General features: G+C 37.2%; 1 protein-coding gene across 2 annotated transcripts; it reads right to left on the reverse strand.

Annotated features, from left to right (window-relative positions):
- PYGO1 (pygopus family PHD finger 1) lies at nt 1-27,818 on the reverse strand. 2 transcript variants are annotated; one of them, XM_061157210.1, is made up of 4 exons: nt 27,217-27,252; nt 26,914-27,097; nt 9,243-9,328; nt 1-8,163 (listed from the first exon to the last, which is right to left on the reverse strand). In XM_061157210.1, exons 1-4 carry the CDS (start codon nt 27,235-27,237, stop codon nt 7,036-7,038), a joined length of 1,419 nt encoding a protein of 472 aa, XP_061013193.1. In that variant the 5' UTR covers nt 27,238-27,252; the 3' UTR covers nt 1-7,035. The 2 variants fall into 2 exon arrangements, with proteins under 2 accessions (XP_061013193.1, XP_061013194.1); XM_061157211.1 differs by lacking the exons at nt 26,914-27,097; nt 27,217-27,252 and adding an exon at nt 27,594-27,818 and having other exon boundaries at nt 2-8,163.
- Between the last annotated feature and the right edge of the window lie 34 nt (nt 27,819-27,852).

The raw sequence follows: 27,852 nt of genomic DNA on the forward strand, positions 1-27,852 counted from the left end.
GTGTTATGTACAAGCTTCATAGGAAAAACAACAAAATCTTGGTTTGCTCTTCAGTATAAAACTAAATTCCTAGTAAACTGGAGCTATCGCGCTGCTTAACGCTTCCTGGCACATCTCCTACCCACAGCCAAGACTATCACACTTACTTGTCTTGATGAAAGTCAAGCATTTAAAAAACAGTTATTTTTCTCTTTAAAAACTAGCTTTATTTAAAAGAATCTAAAGCATAACACTAACAGGAAACAAATTTACAATACATATTGTTCAAGAAAGCCTGCCATACATAATTTCAACTAATAGTAGGTCTATATACTGGTAAATAACATTCTTTATACAATGCACAAATGACATTTAGCATGATCCCTGAAAAGAACCACCAACAATAACATGGACTGTTTTGATAGAACCTCTACACATCTTACTACTTACCTATAGAATAAAAAACTAAAATGTGGAAGATAAGTTAAACTCCTCCAATTTTAAAATTCTAGCAGATGTTTAAAGAAAAAGAATAAGAAGGAGGAAATTATAAAAGTATCTTAAAAAGAAAAATGAAAACTGGCTTACCATTATTTACAGTAAAAAGTATTCAGAATTGAGAATTATTTAGTTTACTAGTTGGAAGCCAAACTGCCCATTATCTACTGCATTCAGTTACCAAGCCAATTTTATTTCTCTGAAAACTGTAACCTGCATGTTAACTACATAAAGAAAACAAACAATTTGGGGGTAACCTAGTCATTTCATACTTTATTCAAATTTTTCCACAAAGCAATTCATGAATCATTTAATAGGAATACTTCTTTAAAACTCTATGATTCAAATAGAAATAGATCCAGTTCTAAAAGACTGTATATGAAGTACCAGGGGAAAAAAACTAACATGTAAAACTAAAATTAAAAAAAAATAGAAACCCATGAAAACATTGAGTATTCAAATAAAATATAACGGGATTATGACACGGTACGGCATCTGAAATTTTTTTTTTAAGAACTGAATCAGACTCACTGCTATATCAGTTCTATCAATAGCTGACAATCAAATGTATGATACATACCAAAACAACCATGCCAAAAATGACAACATCAGTAGACATTAACTTTGTAATATACATCACTGATATAGTAAAATCTTATCAATTCAGGATAGTTTAAATTGATAAAAGTCTGAAATTTTGAACATTTTAAAAAGATATGCAGTTTAAGCACTCACAAGCATTTTTTTTCTGTTAAGTGTGTAATTTCAAATATGCAAATCTGCAAATATTATCTATTATAATTCTTTTGGGTACTTGGTTTGATGACAAAAGAATGCTTTTAAACTAGTATTCTGAAATAAATGCTTATAAAAAGCTAAAAATTTTTTCAAGATTAAACATTTTTCTTTAAAATCTTATCATTTTCATTAACAAATCTTTTCATCAGAGAGTACAAAGTAAACACCAATCAAGCCTTGTATCAATGGTTACAAATTCTAACTAGAGGCATTTCATGTTATTTTAATAGTTTCTCAATAAATGAAGACTACTATTACTATTTATTTTGATTATGGTGGAGTGAATGATATCTTTCTTGGTTGGAAGATATTAGAATAAGTTCAAAGTCTAGTATATAATTTTAATGATACGGGCTAAAAAAAATCTAATATGCACTGTCAGTTAAGATAATTCCTTAGTAAATAATAACTGTAAGAGGAAGATCAAATTTTTAAGAAGTATTTATTATGAGTGCTTCTAGGAACTGCCAACACCAAATTTTATTCCTCTCTTCCATTTCAGACATCAGGCCATCTATTAATACTAACCCATAAACACTGATGTCTCACATACTTCATAGAGTAGCTTAAACATATCAGCATAAGAAATAATTAGTATTACATAGTAATTTCCTTTGCCATAGGAATAAATGTTGGACAAAGTCTGGAAACATTTTATTTTCCAATTTGAATTACAGTAATTTTGCCACAGATCACAGCACTAGTGCATGTGTTACTTTAAACATGCTCTAAGAACAAAACAAAAATTTACTGCAAAAATACATGTCACCAATGTGGAACACACTCAGATTTGTATAAAAGTACTGAACTAATATCCCAAAAAGAGGTATATGTAAGCAGTACATAAGGAAGAAATAGTTTTAATATGAAACAGTCATTTAAGTCACATACATCATGATAAGAAGCAGGACTTTCTTTTATAAAAGGTATTTTAACTAACAAGCAACATCATCTACATCACCTACAGAACAAGAAAAGGACAGGTATTTAGAATTTTAATATAATTACAAATAATGTGTTTTGACAAAATATGACACAAGATGAAGCTTATCCATTGGGTTTCATTAAGTTTTCAATGAAAACTTCCTTCCCTTTACTTGCCCTAGACCACTTGTCTTGGCAAATACTAATGCCATCCCTAGTTCCTTTACTCCAGGGGTGCCTCTAAGCTCCCATCACTGTACCAAGAGTTGGAAAAATACAGATGCGACTTCTATATTACTTTATAGGATAAATGGAACACAGGAAATGGGGAAGTTACTGAAATTTGGAAATGAGAAGGAAATCTCTTGAGTTCTGAAGTAGAGAAAAAGAAATAGTGAAAAGTCTCAAAGGAAACTGGGAAGCACTCTCACGGTATCGATCTAATAAAAATACTGCTTTCTATGGTGCCTGAAATGTGGTTGTAGGGTCTGAAATCTAAGATATTAAGATTCATTCTGCATAAAGTCTTTAAAAAAAGAGAAATCTAATCCCATGTTCTTCACTTTGTTCAAACTTATCGGAAAACACTTTCCCCTTAAAAATCTAGCCAACCACGGCCAACAAAGAAGTGTGAATTCTGAGGAAAGATATGAAATTTTGAAGTACACAACATCCAGGAAGGGAAAAGGCAGGTTGGTTTCTAGAGCATTCCACTGGAGAATTTAGGATGGTAGGAGGGCAACTGGGAAACACTCACATCAAAGAACTTAACCTTCCTGTATCCAATCAGCAAAAAGAAAGACCTCTCCTTTCTCCTTCCTACATTGATTGGTTCTCCTAAAGAAGGAGCACTCAGCATGATACTACTGGCTAACTATATGATGGTTTAAATAAGCCCTTATGAGCTTCCCTAAGAATCTAATCATCTTATAGAGAGTTCTAAATCACTATTTACAAATGAACTTTGGGAATCTGGATGCTTTTAATTAAAAAGATCTTAAATAACAAAACACTCATGCAAAAAAGAAATCGAAAAACTCTCTTAAGCTCCCTTTAAAAATCATTGCTTATATATATATATTTACTATTAAATACAATTACTATAGCATGTTGAATAGTAAGTACTAGCACTCAGTTTGTTCAAGACAAACAAATCTGGAAGAGTATTAGAAGAAAACTCCCGATATTTTACCTGGATGATTAAAGTCAGCAGATATCAGGATGACCTATTATTGCAGTTTTTTTCCTACCACTAGGAAGAGTTGGGAATCTAAACACATACACACACAAATTGGATTTCTTATATTGTGTTCATCTAAGAAGAATAAGCACTAGTACAAGAAAATCTTCAGTTTTATGTACATAATCTTCTAGTTTGGATATCAAGAATCGTAATAGCAGTACTCTAAAGTATTTCACACACAAGGAAAACACGGATCACAAATCTAATTCTAAGCACTCTATCTGAATAATAATTTATTTTTCTTTTACAAGCTACATTATTTCTGTATTAGTGAGTCCAGTAGCATCCAGAAGCAAGTGGTTCAAGAATTCTCTAGTGAAATGAACAAAGCAAGTTCTGAGAAAGGAACTGATGTTTTAAAACTTTCTAAATCAGTAACCTAGTCTTGTTGAGGGAGCCAGCTGCTGATAGCCAGGCTGAACTCTGGCAAAACTTGAGAATGTAGGAGAAACCCCAAGATTTCCTACTCAACTGAACATAAATGTGTCCTTGTGTGTATGTGTGCATGTGAGACGAAGTCCTTTCAGTAATGGAAGAGGATTATGCTTAAAAAAGGTGTGATGTTACTAGATTATGCATTTCATTCCCTCTTTAAATATTGTGAAATTTAGGGCAACTCATCACTTGCATTATGAAAGCCACATCAATTTGTGTAACAGTCTTCTTTGAGTCATGTTAGGCAAATTAATATCTGGCCTTCTTAAAGTTTATCACTTACCTACCAAAAAGCCTCTAGAAAACTTTTGACAGTGTTATACAGAGACAAATGTAGAACTAGTAAGAAAATTAATTCAAATAGATGAAAACATTCATCAGTTATGATTACAGTTTGCCTGTAATTCATTGTTGGAATCAACCATGGTTTTCTCTTTTAGATATTTGACAGATTCTTATCTAAGTAAGTAAGGTGTTCTTAAGAACTAAACACAAGAACAAATTCACTTATTTGTAAAATTTTATAAACAATTATTTGGAAATGGAAAATAAAAGTCATATTATAAATCAAGTATTTTTAGACTAAGTTGAGAGAGGTTATTTCCTTTTCACAAAACAACTAACTAATAAAACTGTAAGCAACAGAGGGCTTTAGAAACTACTGCTCACCAGTTTTAGCAATGAGCACAACAAGTACTACTGTGTAAACTCCTGAGGACACTGGAAGATTCTACTCAGTATCTAACTGTACTCATTTTTTTTTTAAATCACCATCTTATGCTACAACTGGGTTTATAGCATGCAGTGCATTATATCTTAGAAAACAGCACTCACTGGGATTTCAAAAACAACACAACTAGATCCTTAAACATTTAGAAAATAACAAAAGCTACAATGTAAGCAGAACATGATCTTCAAGTATGCTACTGAACAATCAAATGTCAAGAGTCAGCCCAATGTACTGCATTTTAATCTGCTTCAACTGGTTACATTTTCACACAAAGGAGTACCTAGTATGACAGTTTATATCATTTCATTTCCTAAAACTATAAAGATATTTATCTTACAACTATACTTAAAATATTTTGTACTCACCTCTAACTAGTCACAGGTAAATGGAAAAAACTTTATATTACCTTGTACCATATGAAATTGCTGTTTTTGTTGGTCACAATTAAAACACTATTTAAAAAAATAAGTTTTATTCAATCAAAATACACATCATGAGCATTAATAATTTTCTTCTAATAGGATATTAAATATTTCATTTTTATAAAATTCATCATTTGCTATGTTGTATAAATTGTTCAAACCCTCCAATTACTATTTCTCAATTGGAGAATATGTAGTTTCTTAGAAAAAGCTCCAAACGATGAAAACTACACCAGTTCATTGGATACAGTTCTGGTGACTATGCTGGAAATGACAGAATCGAATAATTCAATTAACTTTGCGTTAGTGGCTTGTGACATGTGATGCCAGTGCTGTCATGTAAGTGTCGGTTCATGTTTACTAATCCAAGGGCATATAATCAAGATTTTCAAGCGTAATTTAAGTTTCTTGGCAATACTGCTGCTGCTGTCATTTCACCAAGCTTTAAATGGTTGTCACTATCCCTTCTGCAGATCACCACACAGTCTTCAAATTTGGTCACAACAGTAATGATGGTTCAAGTTTGGGAGCTTTACCAACAGCCAACCATTGTGTAAATTGCTATCAACTAGAATCCTTTTTTTGGGTCACAGATTTTGATCCACTCCAAAAACAGGTTTCTGTTGTTTCAAATCTTAATAAGTATACGTCCAACTGTCTCCATTCTTGATCTTCTCTCCAGAGAATACCTTTAAGTCTATTTTTACACTCTCCCCAGCCCCAGCAGAAACTTGTGTCTCCTGCAGGGCCTCAAATGGTTGTGAGTAAGCTCTCACCTTGACTCTTAATTGATCTTCACTTAAAATGGATTGTGAACTCCTGTGAGGCTCATTTTTAAATTCAGATCCCAAGAACAAGATTTCTCAAACCACCACTGAGTAGTTCTTCTGCCAGCAGAGCCCTGTAAGACCAAATTCATTTTTCTATGTCCCAGTTTGAAATGATATTAAGAAAAGTATTCACAATTCTTCTGAGAATACTGTATTATTTATTTCTCTGGAAAACAATAACAACTCAATAATCAAGGAAAACTGAAGAGTGAAGAGCATAATATTGTTATATTTCTAAATAGCACAACTAAAAACACCCTTTATGACAACTCGACTAACTGTAGTCAATTTTCAACTGATCTTATGTTAGCAATTTCACGTGGTACAATCCACAAGTTAATCAACATATACGTATTGAACATCTACTATATGCTAACATCTGTCTTGTATCTGTACAAGCAGACATCTTGGAAAGACTGACTTGATAATATGAAAGTCACTAATTTCAGGGACACCAGTAAGGGAGGAATCTGGTGTCATACTCTGCTGTTTGTTAGAAGATCCATAAAAATGTATGCTTTCATGTTTTAGCTACATATATTCTTTCTGAAAACACATTACATATGGATTCTCAAATATTCTTTGAACTAAATGTTTAATTTGATATTGCCAAAGTTCAGCACTGAAATACACTTGACCCTTGAACAATGTGGAAGCTAGGGTGCCATTCTCTTCACTGTCAAAAAACTGCATACAACTTTACAGTCAGCCCCCCAAAACTGTGTTTCCCTATCCTAGGATTGAACCAACCAAGGATCATGTAGTACTACAGTATGCGTTTACTGAAAATCAGTGGACATATGCAGTTCAAATTTGTGTTGTTCAAGGGTCAACTGACATATTTTTCAATGATTGTAACTTTTAAAAAAGTAAAAACCTGCCTACATTTGCTATACATTATCTTTGAAGCTTCAAGAGGCTTTTATGTTTAACAACTAAAATTTACTTGTATAGTACTTTCTAATGCACCCCCATATACATTATTCTTATTTACGATAGCAAACAAGACAATACAAAATACGCACTAGCAATGAAGTGGAGTATTAATAAAAACTAAAAGGTAAATAATCTTTTCATGTATGCATTTAAAAAAATTATGTAAAACATTAAAATCCCATGTCACAGACCCTCTGTAATACACAGAGGGTGGGAAAACACCGAAGTGAATGCCTGTTATTAGGCATCACCGCCCACTGCAGGGGGACCGAATGTTTCTCTAGTGCGCATTAACTGGACATCTTTGTCAGCCATACAGGTGTCACAGCCCCACACTGCGGACGCTTCTGCTGTTAGGAGGCCATAAGCTGTTTCGGTCATTCCAGTGCAGATCCGATGAAACCATTTCTGACAAGAGGCTTCACATAGGATGGCATCCTGATCATCATTCACTTCATTCGTACAAATTCCACAAGGATACACCGGGTCAGAAGAAGAATGCCCGTGACGACTGGGGTGGAGAGCAGACTTAGCGCTCTTCTCGGCGGTGCACGTGACATCCGTGGCACCTCGAGGCTGTCGTGGTTTACTCTGGGTCCCGTTTGCGTGGCTGCTGTTTGTAGCTTCGGCGCTACTCGAACGGCTGTTCTCTTGACTGACGACATTGTTTCGATTCACATTTTTTAATTCAATATTACTCTGATTCACTGTGTCATCCATGTTTAAGTGAGGTGGATGAGCAGAGGAGTTTTGATTTGTGTTTTTGGTAGCTCCTTGACTAAAGTCTTGCTTTGGGGGTGGTGCTTTTGCTTGACCAAAAGTGTTTGGGGGAGGAATAAAAGAATGATTAGATTCTAATGGAGAACTAAAATTGGAATTACTTCCAGGGACAAAGTTAGATGCCAAGTCAGGGTTAGATACTTGGCTAGCATTCTGCGGAGGAATCTGATTGAAGTTTTCAGCAGGATTTTGTCTAAAATGTTGATTAGGCATGTTAACATTCTGAGTCAGTGCATTATTGTAAGATGGATTTCCAAAACTTGAATTATCATGTGGCCCAAAGTTAAAAGCATGAGGTCGATTAAAACCCATGCCCAAAGGATTCTGAGGAAATGGGTGTGGCTGATTCCTGAGTGAGTAAGGACCACAGTATGGGGAAGACATTCTTGGAGGAACGTGAGGTGGCATTCTGAATGTGCTGTAGCCTCCAAAGCCAGGATAACCAGGGCCAAGATACGGATTTGATGAAGGTAGTGGTTTATAGGAAATAGTATTGTAGTTGTCATCAAATGGATTAGCAGCCACTAGATGGTCAGAGTTTGGATTCGGTGGCGGAGCATACTCAGACAGTGGAGGAAAAGAAGGCCCCTGAAATGAGAATGTAAAGTGAAATACATGTTTTTGATCAAAGAAGTCATAAATGTTAACATTTATGAGCCCAGTTTTAGTTAAATTTCTTTTGAACTGTTACGAAAATTTAATTCTTCACTTGACCTTTCAATTCCAAATAATGTTTATATTTAATTATATTTGATGATAAAAATGTGTAGGTTTCTTTCATTTAGGAAAGGAAATATGGCATTTTTTTTTTTAGCTCAAATCAATTATTTCAAACTCTAGATGTATTCAGTCTTCAAAAGAAGCTTCATTACTATAATTTTCATTTAATATGCCAGCCTACAACTATAATCTTTCATTTAAAATTCTAACTAAAAAGACCTTTACACCTCCAAATGGCTATAAAATTAAATAACAGTAAATAGGACCTAAATTTTTTTCCCTGGATGAACTTCAGGGAGTAGCTACTGAAGTAGTCCCAAAGCACTACGTTCTAGACCTCAGACTAGAAAAATAAACTGCCAGCTTTAGTCACACTGCAAGTTTAACAGTGTAGCCAAAATGGAGAAAAGTAATGTGTACACACTTCATACTCACTTGCAGTCTTTGTAACAAAAAGACTTGCAGTCTTTGTAACAAAAAGAGTGCTTCAAATTTATAGAGGATAAAACCAAGACAGTATTTATAAATGTTTATTACGACCAAAGATTATAGACAAAAGATGCTTTTTGCTTCATGTTATGTACATACATACTGATTTATCATAATAGTTGAACATTACTCCAGGTTAAACTTGTGTCCATATATTTTAAAATCTTTTCATAAAACTACAGGCATCTATTCCTTTGAAGTTAGATTTAAGAATAAGCATTTTAATTTATTTGCCTACATTTCCTTCTTGGAGTATTCACTCTAGGCCTAGAGTCCAATAATAGCCATGAGTTGCAGAGTAAAAACTAAATAAATAAATAAAAATACAATCACAGCAGAATTTACTACTAGGTTCAGAATGAGGATAGTAAACGAAATCCATGACCAAAGTTAAATTTACCTCATAGTGTGATCTTATCAGTGAAGAAAAACTGTTAACAAAGAAAATGCCAATTTACCTGAGTATTTGTCTTGCGTTTTTTCTTATCTGGGCTTCCTAGTTGCACACCTGGTCCTCCTAACCCATCCAGTCCACTATCACCACCTAAAAATAAGTAAATACATTCAAATAATATTTCTATTCATAAGTGAAATTTTATATCTTTCATACCATTATCAGTTCCGTTCAGTCACTCAGTCATGTCCGACTCTTTGTGACCCCATGAATCGCAGCATGCCAGGCCTCCCTGTCCATCACCAACTCCTGGAGATTACTCAAACTCACGTCCATCGAGTCGGTGATGCCATCCAGCCATCTCATCCTCTGTCGTCCCCTTCTCCTCCTGCCCCCAATCCCTCCCAGCATCAGGGTCTTCTCCAATGAGTCAACTCTTCACATGAGGTGGCCAAAGTATTGGAGCTTCAGCTTCAGCATCAGTCCTTCCAATGAACACCCTGGACTGATCTCCTTTAGGATGGACTGGTTGGATCTCCTTGCAGTCCAAGGGGCTCTCAAGAGTCTTCTCCAACACCACAGTTCAAAAGCATCAATTTTTTGGCGCTCAGCTTTCTTCACAGATACCATTATAGCTACCTGTTAATATATTTTCTATTTTTATTAGATAAAAGTAGTATTAAGCTTTTATTATCTTTGTTCTTCAAAAAGTCTTCCTCATAATCTCAGCCAGAGTCATTAACTTCTACTCCCACAGCATTGGTTTTTTTTTTTCTTTTTTTCTCTGAAAAAGTAAGTCTCTATACTACCCTCAAACCTTCAGTCATCTGGTTTCCTATTCCTGAAGCAAACACTGTTGCTAGTTTCTCTCCATCTTTCCAAAGATAATCTAGATTAATTCTAGTGTATCTCTAGGGAGTACAAAAACAATGGCATGTTTAGTATGGAACAATGGTGTGAACCTTGTTCTTACTCGGAGATCATTCTGTGCCAATACATATAGAACTGCTCCATTCTCTAACAGCTGAGTAGTATTGCACGGTATGATTATACCGTAATTCATTAAACTGGTCTTCTCCCTATTGACAGAATTCAATTGTTTCCAAACCTTTGCTGTTCTGCAATGAAAATCCATGTACAACTGTCTTTACACTCATGTACAAGTCACTCCTAGAACTAGAATTATGGCATCAAAGCTATATGCCTTTTAATTCTGAAAGGTATTGTCAAAATACAACAATGAATGTGGGCATGATTTTCTCAATATGATCAAATAAAAGCAAAAGCTTGACTATGTTAAAAAGTAAGTTTATCAATGGAACTTTTTTCCATTAAAAAAGCACATTTTTTATTATAGAGAATTCTGAACATATACAAAAGCAGACAGAATAAAATTATGTGCACATATATGTAGCCATATAATACATATTTATAATAGATTAATAAATTCAATGGGTTGACAGAAGATTATAGGAAACTTGCCCATACATGTGGATTCTAAGAAAGAGATAAACTGAGACCTAAAAGATGACAAGAAATCTCTCATGTGAAGAGCAGAACAATAAGCCTGTAGGCAGAGAGAATAAATAAGAAAGGAATGTGTCTGAGATATTTAAAAGAGGCCAGTGTGTTACAGGACTCTGGAGAGTGCCTTCAGAAGAGGCTGAAGAGACAGGCAGGGACCAGATCATTTTAAAGTGTTATGGACTGATTGCTGTATCCGCCCCCCCCCCCCCCCCCCAATTCCTACACTGAAGCCCTAACCCTAATTTGAGAGTATACGGAGATGAGGGGTTTGGGAGGTAATTAGGGTCATACTAGGTCACAAGGGTGGGTCCCTTATAATGGGATTAGTGGCCTTAGAAGAAGAAAAAGTGATTGTCCTTTCTCTCTCTCTCCCCTTCCCTTCCTTCATCCCTCATGTATATGCTGGGAAAGACCATGTGAGAACACAACAAGAAGATGGGCATATACCTGCAAGCCAGGAAGAAAGCTCTGACCGGGAACTGACAAACTGGCTGGCACCTTAATCTTGAACTTCCTAGCACCAGACTGTGAGAAAATAAATTTCTGTTGTTTAAGCCAACTAGTCTATGGCGTCTTGTTATGGCAGCCCAAGCTGACTGAGATATAGAGCCTTGTAGTTTATGATAAGGAATCAGGATTATATTTGGAGAACAGTGAATGATCATTTAAGAATTTCAAACAGGAAAGTAACACGATTTGTGTTTTTAAAAGATTACATTAGCATCTGTGCTGAGAATAAATTGGTGATGAGAATGGGGTCAGAGCACCGAGACCTGTAAATATATCTTTACAACAGTAGTTCAGGGAAAGAAATGATACATGGCAATAAAGAGAAATTAGCATGCTGGTAATAGTACCACACATAACAAAACACAAAGCAGATTTCTGTAAGGGCTATTTAGGACAAGTTTAAATACTGTGGAGGTAAAAACTATGACAAACAATAACAAAATTTTAGCAAGGATTCTGAATGTTAAATTAATATTTAAACACCAAAAGCTTTCATATATAAAAACCACAATTAATTAAAAGATAAAGTAGAAGAAAAGTTTTCATTTTCAGGAACAAAACTGAACTAAAATAACTAGCAATAAATTTAAGAAATGCACAAGACCAGTATGACGAAAAACTTTTTAAAAGCCCTACTGAGGGACAAAGAGGAAGTCTTCTAACAAGTGGAAAGGTACTCCCTGTTCTGGTTAGCCATCTAGAACAAAATAACACTGTTTCTCTTTAGAGCACACATTATCCCAGATAGCCTGGTTGTGCCCTCCTCAGAGACGTCAGCACTGAGTCACTAGTCCCATCCTCTAACCCCACCGGCATTTATACCAGCCTAAGCAGCACCCCCTTCTCAGAGACCGGAGTTTAAACTCCACAGGGTCCCTCTTGTGAGTGGACATATTTTTATAACTCCACGTCTTTCCTATGTCCTACAGTCATGAGGACATGGGGAGCTTCTTCCCACAGTTGTTACCTCTGTAAAATCTTTAGTATTCCATGTTGCCAGTTTAACATCTGTTAGCAATACTTTATATCAAATTCTTTACGTTAAAAATAATTGGTATGGTTTCTGCCTCCTGACTAGACCCTGACTCATACATAGATCAAACCCTACCAGCCAGAAACTATCATTACTCCTAAGTTAACATCAGTCCAGACTTTTAGCTTACTATCTACCTACCTACTTTCACTCCTGTGTATAAACAGTGACAGTACTATCTTTACAAAAATGATTATTTTTAAATAACAGCATTAAATGTTAACTTATTCAAATTTAATAAGGAAAAACAAACAAGTTAAAATGATGAATATGCTAAATGTTTCTTCATCAAAAGAGAATTCTCTAAGGCTAAAACATCAATAAAAACATTAAATAAAAAACATTAAAAACATGATTTTTCTTTTTTCTTTAAATAATGTTGACACTTCCTCCATTAAAAGTTGAGGACTGTATAAATTTTACTCTTTCCTTTTTATACTGTAGGTTGTGGTTTCTTCATCTTCTGCATGCTGTTTTTCTTATTCTTTTCTATATGTGTTAGTTCATTAGTTTGTTATACTATGTCTGAGTAATTATCATGCTTTTATTTTTACCTTGTAACTTTGCCCAGACCTTTTAAGCTCTGATTTAATGTGTGACTTTGACTCCCTTTTATTCGTATCTAAGGCTGTTTGCCTGGCTTAGGTGGTTTTCTTGGCTTAGGTGGTATGTATCTAATCATATGATGTTTTTCCTTTACATTATTTTAATGTTAAACCTAGCCCGACATTCCTAGAAGAAACCCAATATGAATGTTACGTTTATTAGACTGGCTATTCTCTTTAAAATGTTTGCCTATCTTAGTAAGGTTATTAACCTATCGTGTTTCCTTGAAACATCCAGACTCTTTAATTTTGAGGTTTTGTTAAATGCATATCTACCTATTTGTAGGGTGAAGTAACCCACTCACATTAGAGTATTCCCTTGTGTTGTCTTATTCACCTTGTATCCCTGAAGACTTCTTTTCTCTCAGACAGAGTCCTTTAAAAACAACAACAAACCTGTTTTACTTGTTTTTATCCTCACTCAAAAAAGTGAGACAATAACAACACTCATTTAATTTACTTTTCTCCAGACTTGGGGTTACCAGTGAGAATTCTCAAAATTTTGTAAGTCACCAACAGCTCCCAAGAAGAAGGGGTTGTTTTAGAAGCCTAAAACAGCCATCCAGATTTCAGCCTGTTCCAGATGTACGTTACTGGGCTGTGCCACTTCCCTTGTTCGTTGCTGACATTTTTTGCCGTTTTTTTTTTAACTTTTGGTTCATTTCACTTGAAATTTAAGACTCTGTAGTTTTGTTCTAGCATCTTATCTTAAACGTTTCTATCTAACTATATGTTCCTTCACTTAATCTTCATAACAAACCCATGAGGAAAATCATCCTCATTTTAAAAAAGAAAAAAAGAGAAATGAAATTGTAAAGGTATGGGCCATACCTCTGGTGAAAAGCAGCTCTGAAATCTGAAACTGGGATTTGTTTTCTTTTGCTTTTAGGTGTGCAATTCAATGGGTTTTTGTTTTGTTTTGTTTTTAGCATATTCACCACCACCAAGCAGTGTAACTATCACCACTATTTAATTCCAGAACACTATCATCATCCCGAGAAGAAACCACGTACCTGTTAGCCATACAATATGTGGCTCTGTGTTTGGCTTCTTTCACTTAGCATAATATTTTCAAGGTTCAGCCATGTTATATTATGTATTACTACTGCATTCTTTTTTATGGTTGAACAACATTCCACATTATTTTTATCCAGTCATCAGTTGGTGAACATCTGGGTTGTTTCTGAAACTATGAATAATGTATTTATGTACACATTTTTTTAATGAATGTGTATTTTCAATTCTCTTGGGTATACACCTAGGAGTGGAGTTGCTGAGTCATGATATCTCTACATTTAACATTTTGAGGACACACTAAACTATTTTCTACAGTGGCTGCATCATTTTACCACCTCTAAAGCCTGAGGGTTCTAATTTCTTCATATCCCCCCCAAGATTTATTTTTTTTTATTTTAATAGTGACTTTAGTGAGTGTGAAGTGGTATCTCCTCGTGCTTTTAATTTGCATTTCCAAAATTACTAATGATGTTGACTACCCTTTCATGTATTTATTGATCTTCTTTGCAGAAATGCTTATTCAAATTCTTTGCCTATTTTTTCACTTAGATTGTCTTTTCTGTTATGTTTTAAGAATTCCTTACATCTATATTATGGATACTAGAATCTTATCAGATGTAAAACACTTAAGTTTTTAATTTTGGTGAAATCCAACTTATTTATTTTTGCTTTGTTGCTTAAGTAAAACTAAGTTTATTTAATTTCTGAGATGTAAGTTTGCCTTCCAGAAATCTTATATGTATAATGTCTTCTTTAATGGCCCACAAAAGGCAAAAGTGGAAGCCTCTGGCTCAAACTAAAGAACTCCTATCTTAGTATAATCTATAAAAAATATTGAATCACTATGTTGTACACCTGAAACTAATATAATATTGAAATCAACTATGCTTCAATTTAAAAAAAACTACAAACTAAGAAAGATAAACACATTCACTGAAATAAAATACAGTTGTGCCCATTAAAAAATTTTAAATAAAAAAATAATACAGGGAATCTTTCAATTCTAATTTGACATGGTAATCCCACTTGAGTAGATGGTAAGTAAAGAACTAAGACAGATCCAGTTCACTCCTTAAGGTCATTTATTCAAAATCAGATGGTTCAAGAATGACTAAACCTCTTCTCAATATATAACTTTCCGTAACCTATATAAAATGAACTAATGAGTTCATATTAACAATTGGCATGCAGCTTTCCATAACAGTATACACTAACATACTGAACAGAGAAATGTGTTGTTCTTGAATCTGAATACCTAGATTCTGTGGAAAAGAATTAGCAATGGGCCTGAGGTCAAATAATAAAGTGACTATATAAAGAAACAAAGGGGCCAAACATCAAAGCCCTGTCTTTCCTAACATTTGCTATGGGTACTTCATTACAACAAAAGTGTAAATAGAAAAAGGTAACACTTAATAATAAAAATTCATTAATACACCCAAAAAAGATGTCCTTTTCATTAAAGGGGACTGGAATGCAAAAGTAGGAAGTCAAGAAACACCTGGAGTAACAGGCAAGATTGGCCTTGGAGTACAGAATGAAGCAGGGCAAAAGCTAATAACAGTTTTGCCAAGAGAAAGTACTGGTCATAGCAAACACCCTCTTCCAACAGCACAAGAGAAGACTCTACACATGGACATCACCAGATGGTCAATACCGAAATCAGATTGATTATATTCTTTGCAACCAAAGATGGAGAAGCTCTATACAGTCAGTAAAAATAACACCGGAACTGACTGCGGCTCAGATCATGAACTCCTTTATTGCCAAATTCAGACTTAAATGGAAGAAAGTAGGGAAAACCACTAGACCATTCAGGTATGACCTAATTCAAATCCCTTATGATTATACAGTGGAAGTGAGAAACAGATTCAAGGGACTAGATTTGATAGAGTGCCTGATGAACTATGGACAGAGGTTCGTGACATTGTACAGGAGGCAGTGATCAAGACCATCCCCAAGAAAAAGAAATGCAAAAAAGCAAAATGGTTGTCTGAGGAGGCCTCACAAATAGCTGTGAAAAGAAGAGAAGCAAAAAGCAAAGGAGTAAAGGAAAGATATACCCATTTGAATGCAAAGTTTCAAAGACCAGCAAGGAAAGATAAGAAAGCCTTCCTCAGTGATCAGTGCAAAGAGATAGAGAAAAACAATAGATTGGGAAAGACTAGAGATCTTTTCAAGAAAATTAGAGATACCAAGGGAACATTTCATGCAAAGATGGGAAAAATAAAGGACAGAAGTGGTATGGAGTCTAACAGAAGCAGAAGATATTAAGAAGAGGTGGCAAGAATACACAGAAGAACTGTACAAAAAAGATCTTCACGACCCAGATAATCACAGTAGTGTGATCACTCATCTAGAGCCAGACATCCTGGAATGTGAAGGCGAGTGGGCCTTAGGACGCATCACTATGAACAAAGCTAGTGGAGGTGCTGGAATTCCAGTTGAGCTATTTCAAATCCTGAAAGAGGATGCTGTGAAAGTGCTGCACTCAGTATGCCAGCAAATTTGGAAAATGCAGCAGTGGCCACAGGACTGGAGAAGGTCAGTTTTCATTCCAATCCCAAAGAAAGGCAATCCCAAAGAATGCTCAAACTACCGCACAATTGCTCTCATCTCACACACTAACAAACTAAAGTTCAAAATTCTCCAAGCCAGGCTCCAACAGTACGTGAACCGTGAACTTCCAGATGTTCAAGCTGGATTTAGAAAAGGCAGAGGAACCAGAGATCCAATTGCCAACATCCGATGGATCATCAAAAAAGCAAAAGAGTTCCAGAAAAACATCTACTTTTGCTTTATTGACTATGCCAAAGCCTTTGAGTGTGTGGATCACCACCATCTGTGGAAAATTCTTCAAGAGATGGGAATACCAGACCACCTGATCTGCCTCTTGAGAAATCCACATGCAGGTCAAGAAGCAATAGTTAGAACTGGAAATGGAACAACAGACTGGTTCCAAATAGGAAAAGGAGTACGTCAAGGCTGTATATTGCCACCCTGCTTATTTAACTTATATGCAGAGTACATCATGAGAAACTCTGGGCTGGATAAAGCACAAGCTAAAATCAAGATTCCAGAAGAAATATCAATAACCTCAGATATGCAGATGACACCACACTTATGGCAGAAAGCAAACAAGAACTAAAGAGCCTCTTGATGAAAGTGAAAGAGAGTGAAAAAGTTGGCTTAAAACTCAACATTCAGAAAACTAAGATCATGGCATCCAGTCCCATCACTTCATGGCAAATAGATGGGGAAACCGTGGAAACAGTGGCAGACTATTTTTTCGGGCTCCAAATTCACTGCAGATGGTGACTGCAGCCATGAAATTAAAAGACGCTTGCCCCTTGGAAGAAAAGTTATGACCAATCTAGACAGCGTATTAAAAAGCAGAGACATTACATTGCCAACAAAGGTCCATCTAGTCAAGGCTGTGGTTTTTCCAGTGGTCATGTATGGATGTGAGAGTTGGACTATAAAGAAAGCTGAGCACTGAAGAACTGATGTTTTTGAACTGTGGTGTTGGAGAAGACTCTTGAGAATCCCTTGGACAGCTAGGAAATCCAACCAGTCCATCCTAAAGGAAATCAGTCTTGAATGTTCACTGGAAGGACTGATGCTGAAGCTAAAACTACAATACTTTGGCCACCTGATGCAAAAGCTGACTCATCGGAAAAGACCCTGATGCTGGAAAAGATTGAGGGCAGGAGGAGAAGGGGACGACAGAGGATGAGCTGGTTGGATGGTATCACTGACTCAATGGACATGACTTTAGTAAACTCGGGGAGCTGGTGATGGACAGGGTCCACCCAATCCCCAGGACTTGGTCCTGCAGTCCATGGGGTTGCAATGAGTCAGACACAACTGAGCTACTGAAGTGAACTGATTAATATATTAGTCTCTTCTACTACATATAAATTACCTTTCACAGCATTATTAAGACTACTGAATAGCTGTAACTTTTTCTATTAAAATATTGTAATTTAAATATGAACAAAATGTACTCTACCATCTCTGTTCACTTTCTAAAACTTTAATAATAATTGCTATGTTTACTATAAGGCAAAACTCTGACATTTGGAAGCATTTAAATAAATTCCATATTTTCAAGTTATCTGTGATCAAAGCCATCTAAAATTCTTTTTTGAAAACTGAATTTTATAGTATTACTTTTTTATTTAAGAGTCTAATATTTTCCTCCATAAAACAATCCTTCAAGTTCCCACTGGTCTCTGTTGCCCCACTGATTATTATCTAAAAAGTTAGTGATGCCATTTCCAATGGCTTGACTCTTGGCCTTACCTAGATCTCGCCCATCACTGTCTGTAATAATGCTGGTTCTGTCATCTCCATGATGTAATAAGTCATGTTAAATCAGATTCATGCTCATTAGGGCTAATTAGAATATAAGCTACCAAGAATTTCTGTAATTATTACTCCTTAGAAATGAAGTTGCAAGGCCAAAATCCAGAAGAAGGCAAAGTAGTGGTTATAGAGGTAGTTATTTAGGTTTTCTTAATAACTTGATGCCAAAGCTTCTATCTGCTCTACACTCTGCAAGGGAAACCATGACCATTTCAGCCAGAAGTTGAGAGCTGTGGGGCACGGAATCAAGAAAAGGGGAACTTCCAAAGCTTGCTGTAACAATGGCTACTCTGATCCTTTTGTTAATTCTTGAACTTCTTAATCTCATCTCTTCACTCCTACCTGCCCAGTGCCCTCCTAACGCACAAGGGGCAGAGAAGTTGGAAAGAGTGATGTCCACAATAGAGAAAGAAACCTCTCTCATCCGAAGAAAATGAAGGAATTTAATCTATATATTATCACCCTTCATTATGTCAATCAATCTCAATTAAGCAAAAATAATTAACTTTTACCTTTTATATAGATCTGGAAGCTTATTTCTCTCCTTATCATCTTAGGGGAGTTTCCAATCTATTAAATGAAGCTATTTTTTCCCATCTAAAGACTCTACAAAGTAATGATTTTTATATGAAACTCATTTATAAGGATAAAGTCATTTATTTGTGTGTCACTCAGTTGTATCCGACTCTCTGCAAGCCCATGGACTATACCCTGACAGGCTCCTCTGTCTGCGGGATTTTCCAGGCAAGAACACTTGAGTGGGTTGTCATTTCTTTAACCAGGAGTCTTCCTGACCCAAGGACTAAACCCAGGTCTCCTGCACTGCAGGCAGACACTTTACCATCTGAGCCACCAGGGAAGCCAAAGTGAAAGTGAAAGCCGCTCAGTAGTGTCTGACTCTTTGCAACCCCCAAGGACTATACAGTCCATGGAATTCTCCAGGCCAGAATATGGAGTGGGTAGACGCTCCCTTCTTCAGGGGACTGTCCCAACCCAGGGATCAAACCCAGGTCTTCCGTACTGCAGGTGGATTCTTTACCATTTGAGCCACCAGGGAAGTATTTGTAAGCACTTTTTATTTCTTAAAGAATGGATTTTTTCATTTTTTAAAGAGTGGATTATTTACTTAGACCTCAAATGGTTTTTTCTTGGTCTAGGTACAACTTCTATATTCTTCAGGTTTAAGACTCAATCTATGTTGGCACCAAGTCTTTAAAGGGAGCAAGGACATTATTCTTGTACACTAGATAGTAGTGTGCCTCATATATTTTAAATTTTCTTTTATTAAACTCATTTTATTCACAATTATGGTTTGACATGTGATAGTAACTGTTCTCGTAAGTAATGTGACTACATTATTTTAAAACATTTTTATTGTTGTTCAGTTGTGTCCGACTCTTTGTGACCCCATGGACTGCAGCATGCCAGACCTCCCTGTCCTTCACTATCTCCCAGAGTTTGCTCACACTCTTGTCCATTGAGTTGATGATGACATCCAACCATCTCATCCTCTGTCACCCCCTTCTCCTCTTGCCCTCAACTTTCCCAGCATGAGGGTCTTTTCCAACGAGTCGGCTCTTCACATCAGGTGGCCAAAGTATTGGCACTTCAGCATCAGTCCTTCCAATGAGTATTCTAATATTTTTCTTTAAACAGACCTGCTTCAGCATTATTCCAGGTGTGTATTTTAATATGTGAATGTATTAGAATAAGTATGTGCTCTAGACCAATTTGACTCAAACCAGGTTTTGTCCTCCAAAATTCTTATGTTGAAATCCTAATCTCAGTGTGATGGTATTAGGAGGTGGGGTCTTTGACAGGTGATTAGGTCAAGTGGGCTCTGTCTGGCCCTATAAAACAGACCTAGCAGAGTTTCCTCACGCCTTTCCATATTAGGACAGAATAGGAAGACTTGTCTATGAACCACGAGGTGGGTCTTCACCAGACACCAAGTCTGCTGGCTCCTTGCTTTCAGATTTTCTAGCGGTCAGAATTGTAAGAAATAGGACTTCCCTGGTGGTCCAGTGTTTAAGAATCTGCCAGCCAAAGCAGGGGACATGAGTTTGATCCCTGATCTGGGAAGAATCCACATGACTGCGGGGCAACTAAGCATGTGCATCACCACTACTGAGCCTGTGCGGGGTGACTACTGAAGTCTGCGTGCCCTACAGCCCGCGCTCTGCAATAACACAGGCCACTGCAGTGAGGAGCACGCACACTGCAACCAGAGGAGCCCCTGGACGCCACAACTAGAGAAGAGCTTGTGCACAGAAACAAAGATCCACCACAGCCAAAAACAAGTAAGTAAAGAAAAGTTTTTTAAAAAAAGAATAGTAAGAAATTAAATATCTGTTGTTTACAAACCACCCAGCCTATGGTATTCTGTTACAGCAGCCCAAACAGACTGAAACAGTACCTAATACATTGCCTGGCACAGAGTAGACACTCAATTGCTAGTCCTCATTTTGTTTTCCTTTAGACTAGACTTTATCACTAGCGTACTTCACTTCAGTTTCTATAGTATTTAAGATCCTATCAAAATATCTAATAACCAGCAGTGACGACACCATCGCCGGACACCCAAATATCAGTTTTTCATAACAACACAGAAATCTAGCATATAATGTCAGTTGGATGTGAGCTTCTTAGCTAAACAGCTTTATCTTCACCTGAAACATATACTTCTATAATACTGGTCTCTCTACCATGGAATGGAAACACTGTGAATACATGAATATAGTGTTACATGAATTCCATCAAGCATTTGGCAAAACAGCCTTATATGACTGAAATGAAAAACACATTATTTCCTTTTCGAATGCAAGGCAGAAAGTGTCCTCTATATGATGCCTCAAACCTATATCAATCTGGGCATATAATAAATATTAAACTAAGAAAGCCTTCAACCTCAGTCATTTAAGTTTTCAAATATTTGTGGTTCCTGTGCCAGCTGTTCTCCCCAAACTAACAATCTTTGCATTATTGCAGGGCATGAAGTTTAAGGCTGCTCACAAAGGTAAAGCTTAGAAGGGTGGGTAGATGGTGTCCAGGTGGAAAGCTGACTCTATACACCACCACCTCTAATAATGGGAGGTCTCAATGAAGCTGATGCTTTGAGGATGGGTATCTTCCCAAAGTTAGGAAAAAGAAGAGGACATGCCTAGCAGAAGGAACAGAATGTGCAAAGAGATATGTAAAGGCAAGAGAGCTCATGACATCTAGAGAGGAAATGTGAACATTTCAGAAACAGAGCATGGGAGACAAGGATGAACATTTCATGAATATGAAGGATGGAGGACTAAGCGGTAGGCCTGGGTCAAATAAGAATATGGGAATGTTGGATTGGGTCAACTTAAGAAGGTTGGATTTTCATCAGAAATGTAACAGGAAACCAAAGAAGAATTTTACAAAAAAGAGTAATGTGACTAAACTGAGTTTGGGGAGCACTATGTGGCTGGATTTGAGGCCCCAGAATTTAAGTTCTAGCTTTGCCACTTACTAGCTCGGTAAACTTGAATATGGGCTTCCCAGGTGGCCCTAGTGGTTAAAGTTCCTGCTTGCCAACGCAGAAGACACCAGAGGTGCAGGTTTGATCCCTGGGTCAGGAAGATTCCCTGGAGGAGGAAACGGCAACCCACTCTAATATTCTAGCTGGGAAAACCCCATGGAGAGGGGAGCCTGGCAGGCTACAGTCAATGGAGTCACAAAGAGTCAAACATGACTGAAGCAACTTAGCAGGCAGACTTGAATATGTTACATTACCACATATTACTAAACCTCTCTGAACATCAATTCCCCAACTGTAAACCTAGAATAATAATAAGATAACTTACAGGGTTATTGAGGTGATTAAGCAAGATGATCTATTTAAACTACTTAGAAAACTGCTTGGTAAGTACTTAATAAATGGTAATTACTTATCACCAGCAGTAAGTAGCGATGTGGAAAATGGGTTAAAAAAGACAAAATGGGTCACTGAAACCAGTGACAGGGTTAGTGTAATAATCAAAGAGATAAGCAAAATCTGAACTAAAGAAGTAGCTGTGGGAAGACTAGGAGATGATGGGTGCAAAACATACTAAAGAGACAATATCTAGGGCTCTGAGACAGTGCTGAGTTGCAGTGGGGGGTAGGTTTGGGTTACTAAATAAATGATATTTACCAAGTTAGGGAATATGGGAGAAAGAGCATGCTGAAGGTCTCACAGACACCTTTCACTCCATTTGTTAACACAAAGCCCATTTATTGCTCCCTCATAAATTTATCCTTTTATATATCCCATTCTCTTCTGTTTTTCTCCTCTATCTCTCTGGCTACTCCTTGGCATTCTGTTTCTCAGGGCCCTCTTTTCCCTCTTATCTCCTAAACATTAAAGTTGCTTTTCGCAATGCTTTTTTCTTCTAACTTTTCACTCTCTTGGGTAAGCTCATCTACTCCCAAGGCATCAAATTAATATCCACATGTTTACTGATAACTTCCAGATCTCTAATTCTGGCTCAGACCACCCGCCTCAGTTCCAAACCATGTATATCCATTGCATACTATGCAACATCCCACGGGGATACTCATTCAATGTGCTGAAAACCAAACAACTTCCCTGACACTCTGCCTAGTCCTTACAGATGCTAATTAAAAAATAAAACAAAACAATCCCCCTCAAAATCCTGTCCTTTAGACTTTCTCTCACCAGTTCTTTCCCTCAGTTCTATGACTATGTAAATTATGCTTCCTCTCCTATCTTAATCCAAATCTTCCGTACACTCCTCTTATCAAGATGGTCTGTATTTTTTTTAGTACCGTCTACTTTGTATGCTTCTGTGACATTTCTGTGTTATTATGCCACTCTAAAATACATCCTCACCTCTCCAATGTCATTTCAACTCTGGTTAAAAGCTTTTCACATGAGGGTGTACAGTCTTTTAAAAGCAGATAGCTATGTAATCACTTTTGCCTCATGACTAGTGAAATTTCTACTAAAGAACTACCATTTATTCAGAGTCTAGATGGAATTATCTTGATACTATACAGTGTTCAGCACAGTTCTGACATGAGTCATATAATGTCAGCTGTCTTAATTTTTCCACGCAAAATCAGTAATAAATCAGACAGAATTGTGTTTGAAACAATAAATGTGGCATTTATGTAAAAAAATAGCATTTCATCTGAAATGAATGCTTCAACTTCCTTCTTCATCTCTAAATTTGCTTTTCTTCTTCATTTTCTCTTTTATTCTCTAAGACTAACTCTTCATTTGCATCCTTGATGCTATTCCTTCTCTCATATGCAGAAACTTGATTTATGAAGATAGGAGCCTTGTCTGTTTCATGCCCAGCTTCCATAACAGCAAGTACCTAGCACACAGCAGATTTTTTTTTAATGTACTGAATGCTTTATTAATGAATTATCCTCTTTTTCTCTTGTTTTTTCAGTTTCTCCCTTCTTCCTCTAAATCAGGTCCTTCTGTTGGTCTACTAATATGTCTATCATTTTTCAAGGAAGAAAAAGTAAACAAAGAGAACCCATACAAACTTTGTCTTGACTCTTTCCAAGCTATTGGCTACGTATTTCCTTCTGCCACCAAGCTTCTTTTAAATCACATCTTCACCACTTAATATTCAGTACTTTGAAATGTGGTTTTCTCCCCAAAGTGCCTTTTCAAAATCATCACTAATTTCCTAGCCCTTCTTCTCACCCCTCATTCTCCTTGCTGCTCTTTTTACAACATTTAAAACAAAGGAACACCCACTGCTTCTTAAAACTTTCCTCCAGGAGGACTTCCTTGACTCCCTTAAAGAGGAGTTATATGTTTATTTCTCCACAGATGATCACAGCACTTATCATGCTGTTTGTAAATGATTACTTTTCAGTATCCCAGACTACACTAAAAGTGAAGACGAGCGTTATGTCTTCTTATCAATGTATTCCCATCGTCTACCCAATAAATATTTGTTGAATAAATGAACGAATATTGTCATCAGATCAACACCTAAAAGTGCTAAGAATACTGGATAACAGGATTGTTGGTTAAAATAAGGATGATGGTAACATTTTAAAGGAAAAGGGCAAGTAAAAATTGGTGGGAGGGGCTATGGACAATCTGAAAGCAGCATAAAGATATGAATGAGTTCCTTCATGTATTCATTCATTCATTCATTTAGTATCTACTGTGAGCAAAGCAGTTAAGGAAGAAATAGAAAAATAATCAAGATACTGTACATATCCTCATGGATCTGTCTTTCAATCAAGGGCTGAGGGATTGGGAGGTGTTATGAACTGGTAGGAAATATGAGAAAGATACTTTGCCACTAAATATGAACTCTGATATCTAAATTTTAATATCTAATATTAAAATACCAGGACAAGTTTGGAAAACTACCAATCCGCTTCCCCTGGTCCACGGACCTATCATAACCTAGGTCTACCAAGAGCAGTTCTCAAACTTTTGTGTACATAAGGACCACCAGGAGAGCTTGTTAAGGATGCAGAGAAATCTCTCAGAAATCCTAATTCTGTGGGTCCAGGAAGCTACATTTTTTATAAGCATCCTAAGGGATCATGATGCTTTAGGTCTACAGAGTATACTATTATAAAGTCCTTAAGTCATTCATGTTGTCCTAATTTTGCCATATCTGAGTTACACCTATAATATTATTTTCTAATAATCCTTTATTATTTTTAATTGTTATATAATTATATACATCATTATAATAATTTATAAATTTAAAAATTATATATAGGTCTCTCTATAGACATATGTAGAGATATATGTATAGATAGCTATATCTAGACTATATACACATTTCTATACATATATCTATACATATATAGATATGTAGAGATCTATCTTCCTATATATGTCTGTCTGTCTGTCATCTGTATCTTAGCCTTATCCTCAGCAAGAGGTTTGATGACTTACATTTTTTATACACATGAAACACATAACCATTAAAAAGTCTGTCTATGTATATCAATGGATGGAGAAACAGTTTGAGAAGCACTGTTCAAGAGATTATGTTCTGCAAACACCACATTCTTATAAGCAGTCAGATGATATAAATTATAACCAAAAGCTTCAGGGCAGTGAAGTTCAGCAGAACTGTGCTTCAGAAGAGCTCATGTAGATATACTGGTACCTTTTATGGATTATAAAATAATTTTAGAATGCTTTAAAAATTAATGTTCTAATTAGTACAAAATGACTTATTATAAAAACTCCTCTTCATATTGGCTTTTTATTTTAAAAAGTGCTTTGTCTTTTATTCTGGTACTTAACTCTCACAGTATTCTTGAGCTGACACCTGAGTGAATTCCCAATATCTAAGTTAAAACCAGCAGTTGTAACAAAGCAAAGACAGATCTGTGCTCTTGATCCACAATGAAATAACTATCAATTTTATTTAAAATTACAGTTGATTAAGACTGACAATTGAATTCAAAGGTATAAACTTGATAACGATTGCTTTTCCTTCAAGCCCAAAGTAATTTGTAATTTACAATAATAGGCAAAACAATATGGTACACATATCAAAGAAATAACTATTTCAGAAAGTCTACTCCTTAAAGGCTTTGGCAACTCATAACCCCAAAGAGAAAAGAAAAGTTGAAATAGAAAATCTTCACCAAGAGAAAGACTGTGCTGATGTTAAGCCTGTAAAAACAATATTCTGCTCTAAATTATGTTTCTGCTTAAATGGTTAAAAAAATCAATCTCTATCTAAACTCAAGTGATGTTATTTGGATTCCACATTGTCACTGTGTCTCAAGTCAGTTCTACAGATTTAATCTCTAGTCACAAGGAACAAAAACACAGATGAATGGCTGTGGTCCTCGATCTCTACGTCACTTAAATCAACTGGAAATTTACCTTACTACTGATTTATAAAGCACTTCATCTTGTTTGGATGAAAGGTTTATTACAATAGCCTCCTAACTAGCCTCCCTTGTTAGCCCTTGTTCTCTAAAGTCTATTCTCCATACAGCAGCAAGTAAAATACCTAAGTCACATCAGTCACTCTCCTAGACAAAACCATCCAGCACCTATCTCAGAGTGAAAGCCAAAGTAAAATCTTTCAATGGCTCACAAGACCCCCCAATACACACTCACCCTATCCTTCAGCTCAGCTCACACTACTGTCCCTTTGCTCACTCCATGCCACTTACAAGAGTTTCTATGCAGCTGCTTGCTGCATAGAATTTGCTATGCAAATTCCAGACCCAGGGCCTTTGCATTTGCTGTTCCTCTTGCCAACACAGCTATTCCCACGCATATCCATAGGGCTCTGCTCTATCACTTCCGTTGGATCTTTGCCAAACTTCATCCTCCAGGTGAGCCCTCATATAAATAATCCCCACCCGCTACATACTTTCTAACCGCTCTCCCTGCTTTTATCTTTTAAAGAGCACTTACCATTTGGCATTCTATACCTTTCATTTGTTCATCATTTGTTTACCCACGAGTCTGAATTCCTGGTGGGTGAAGATGGTCTTTTTGCTTTGTTCACCAGTGTCAAAAACAGTGCCGAGCACAGAGTAGATGTTCAATAAATATTTGCTTAATGAGCAAACTGTATGACTTCAACTTTAGGACTTTCAACCTTAACCTTATTGAACGCTAGGAATAAAGAGCTGGAGGACACTCCCCAAATTTCGAGATGGCACTTGACGTCTGAACTTACAGGCAGTATCTTTTGTCTGGCACACGTTCCCTCTGATATTTCTTAGTAAGGCAGCAGGGAAATTCCTAACTCGTGTGCGAAGAAGGAGGCAGCCGACCGACCGTGTGTAAAAACTGATTTGGGGCGACTTGCTTCTTATCCATAAGCCAACAGAGGAAAGCGTTTTGAATGAATATAGTTTCTCCTAAGGAAAATAAGCTAAATGTTTGTTACCTTTTGGAGGGTGGGAAGGGGGACCGGGAGAGACGCGAAGGCCCGGCACACCTTCTGCAAGAGCGTCAACTCCAGTGCGGTCCAACTTACTTTTTCGTGGGGGGCAGGCATCGTCCGTGGTCTCTGCCGGGGGTGTTTCTTTCTCACCCTCAGCTGCCTATTGTGCTGTGTCTGGCCAACGAGGTAAGGTGGGCGAGAAGCGGGGTGTGAAGGGATGCGGAGTGCGGCTTCAACTGCCTCCTAACACAAAGTCGGGGCGGCCAGGGCCCGGCGCGGGGGTCCTGGGGGCAGGCGAGCGCCGGGGCCGCGCGCCTTCGACCGCAGCCCGGGCCCCGGGGCGCAGGCGGGACGCGGGCTGCGCGGAGTTAGGCCCGGACAGAGCCCGGTGGCCTCCCGGCGGCCGGGCACGCGGCCCCCGCGCACCCCGCTCACCCCGCTTCCCTCAACCCGGCGCCCTTCTCGGTTACCTCGAACTCTCTTCAGCGAAATGGGATCCTTCTCCTGTTCTGCTGACATTACAGACCGCAAAGCATGACTCCCCCCCAGGCCGCGGGAATTCGGTCTCTTTGATGCTGCGGCGGCGGCTCCTCCTCCTGCTCGCGGGGCCGCTGCGGCTGCGAGGCGAGCCTCAGAGCTGAGGCGCGGCCGAGGGCGGCAGGGACGCGGGCCGACTTTGCAAAGTTTGGGAGGAGGACGAGGCCTCCGGGCGGCCGGGCGGCGTGCGGG

This window comes from Dama dama, chromosome 12, assembly GCF_033118175.1.
Source record: "Dama dama isolate Ldn47 chromosome 12, ASM3311817v1, whole genome shotgun sequence".
Taxonomy (NCBI): domain Eukaryota; kingdom Metazoa; phylum Chordata; class Mammalia; order Artiodactyla; family Cervidae; genus Dama; species Dama dama.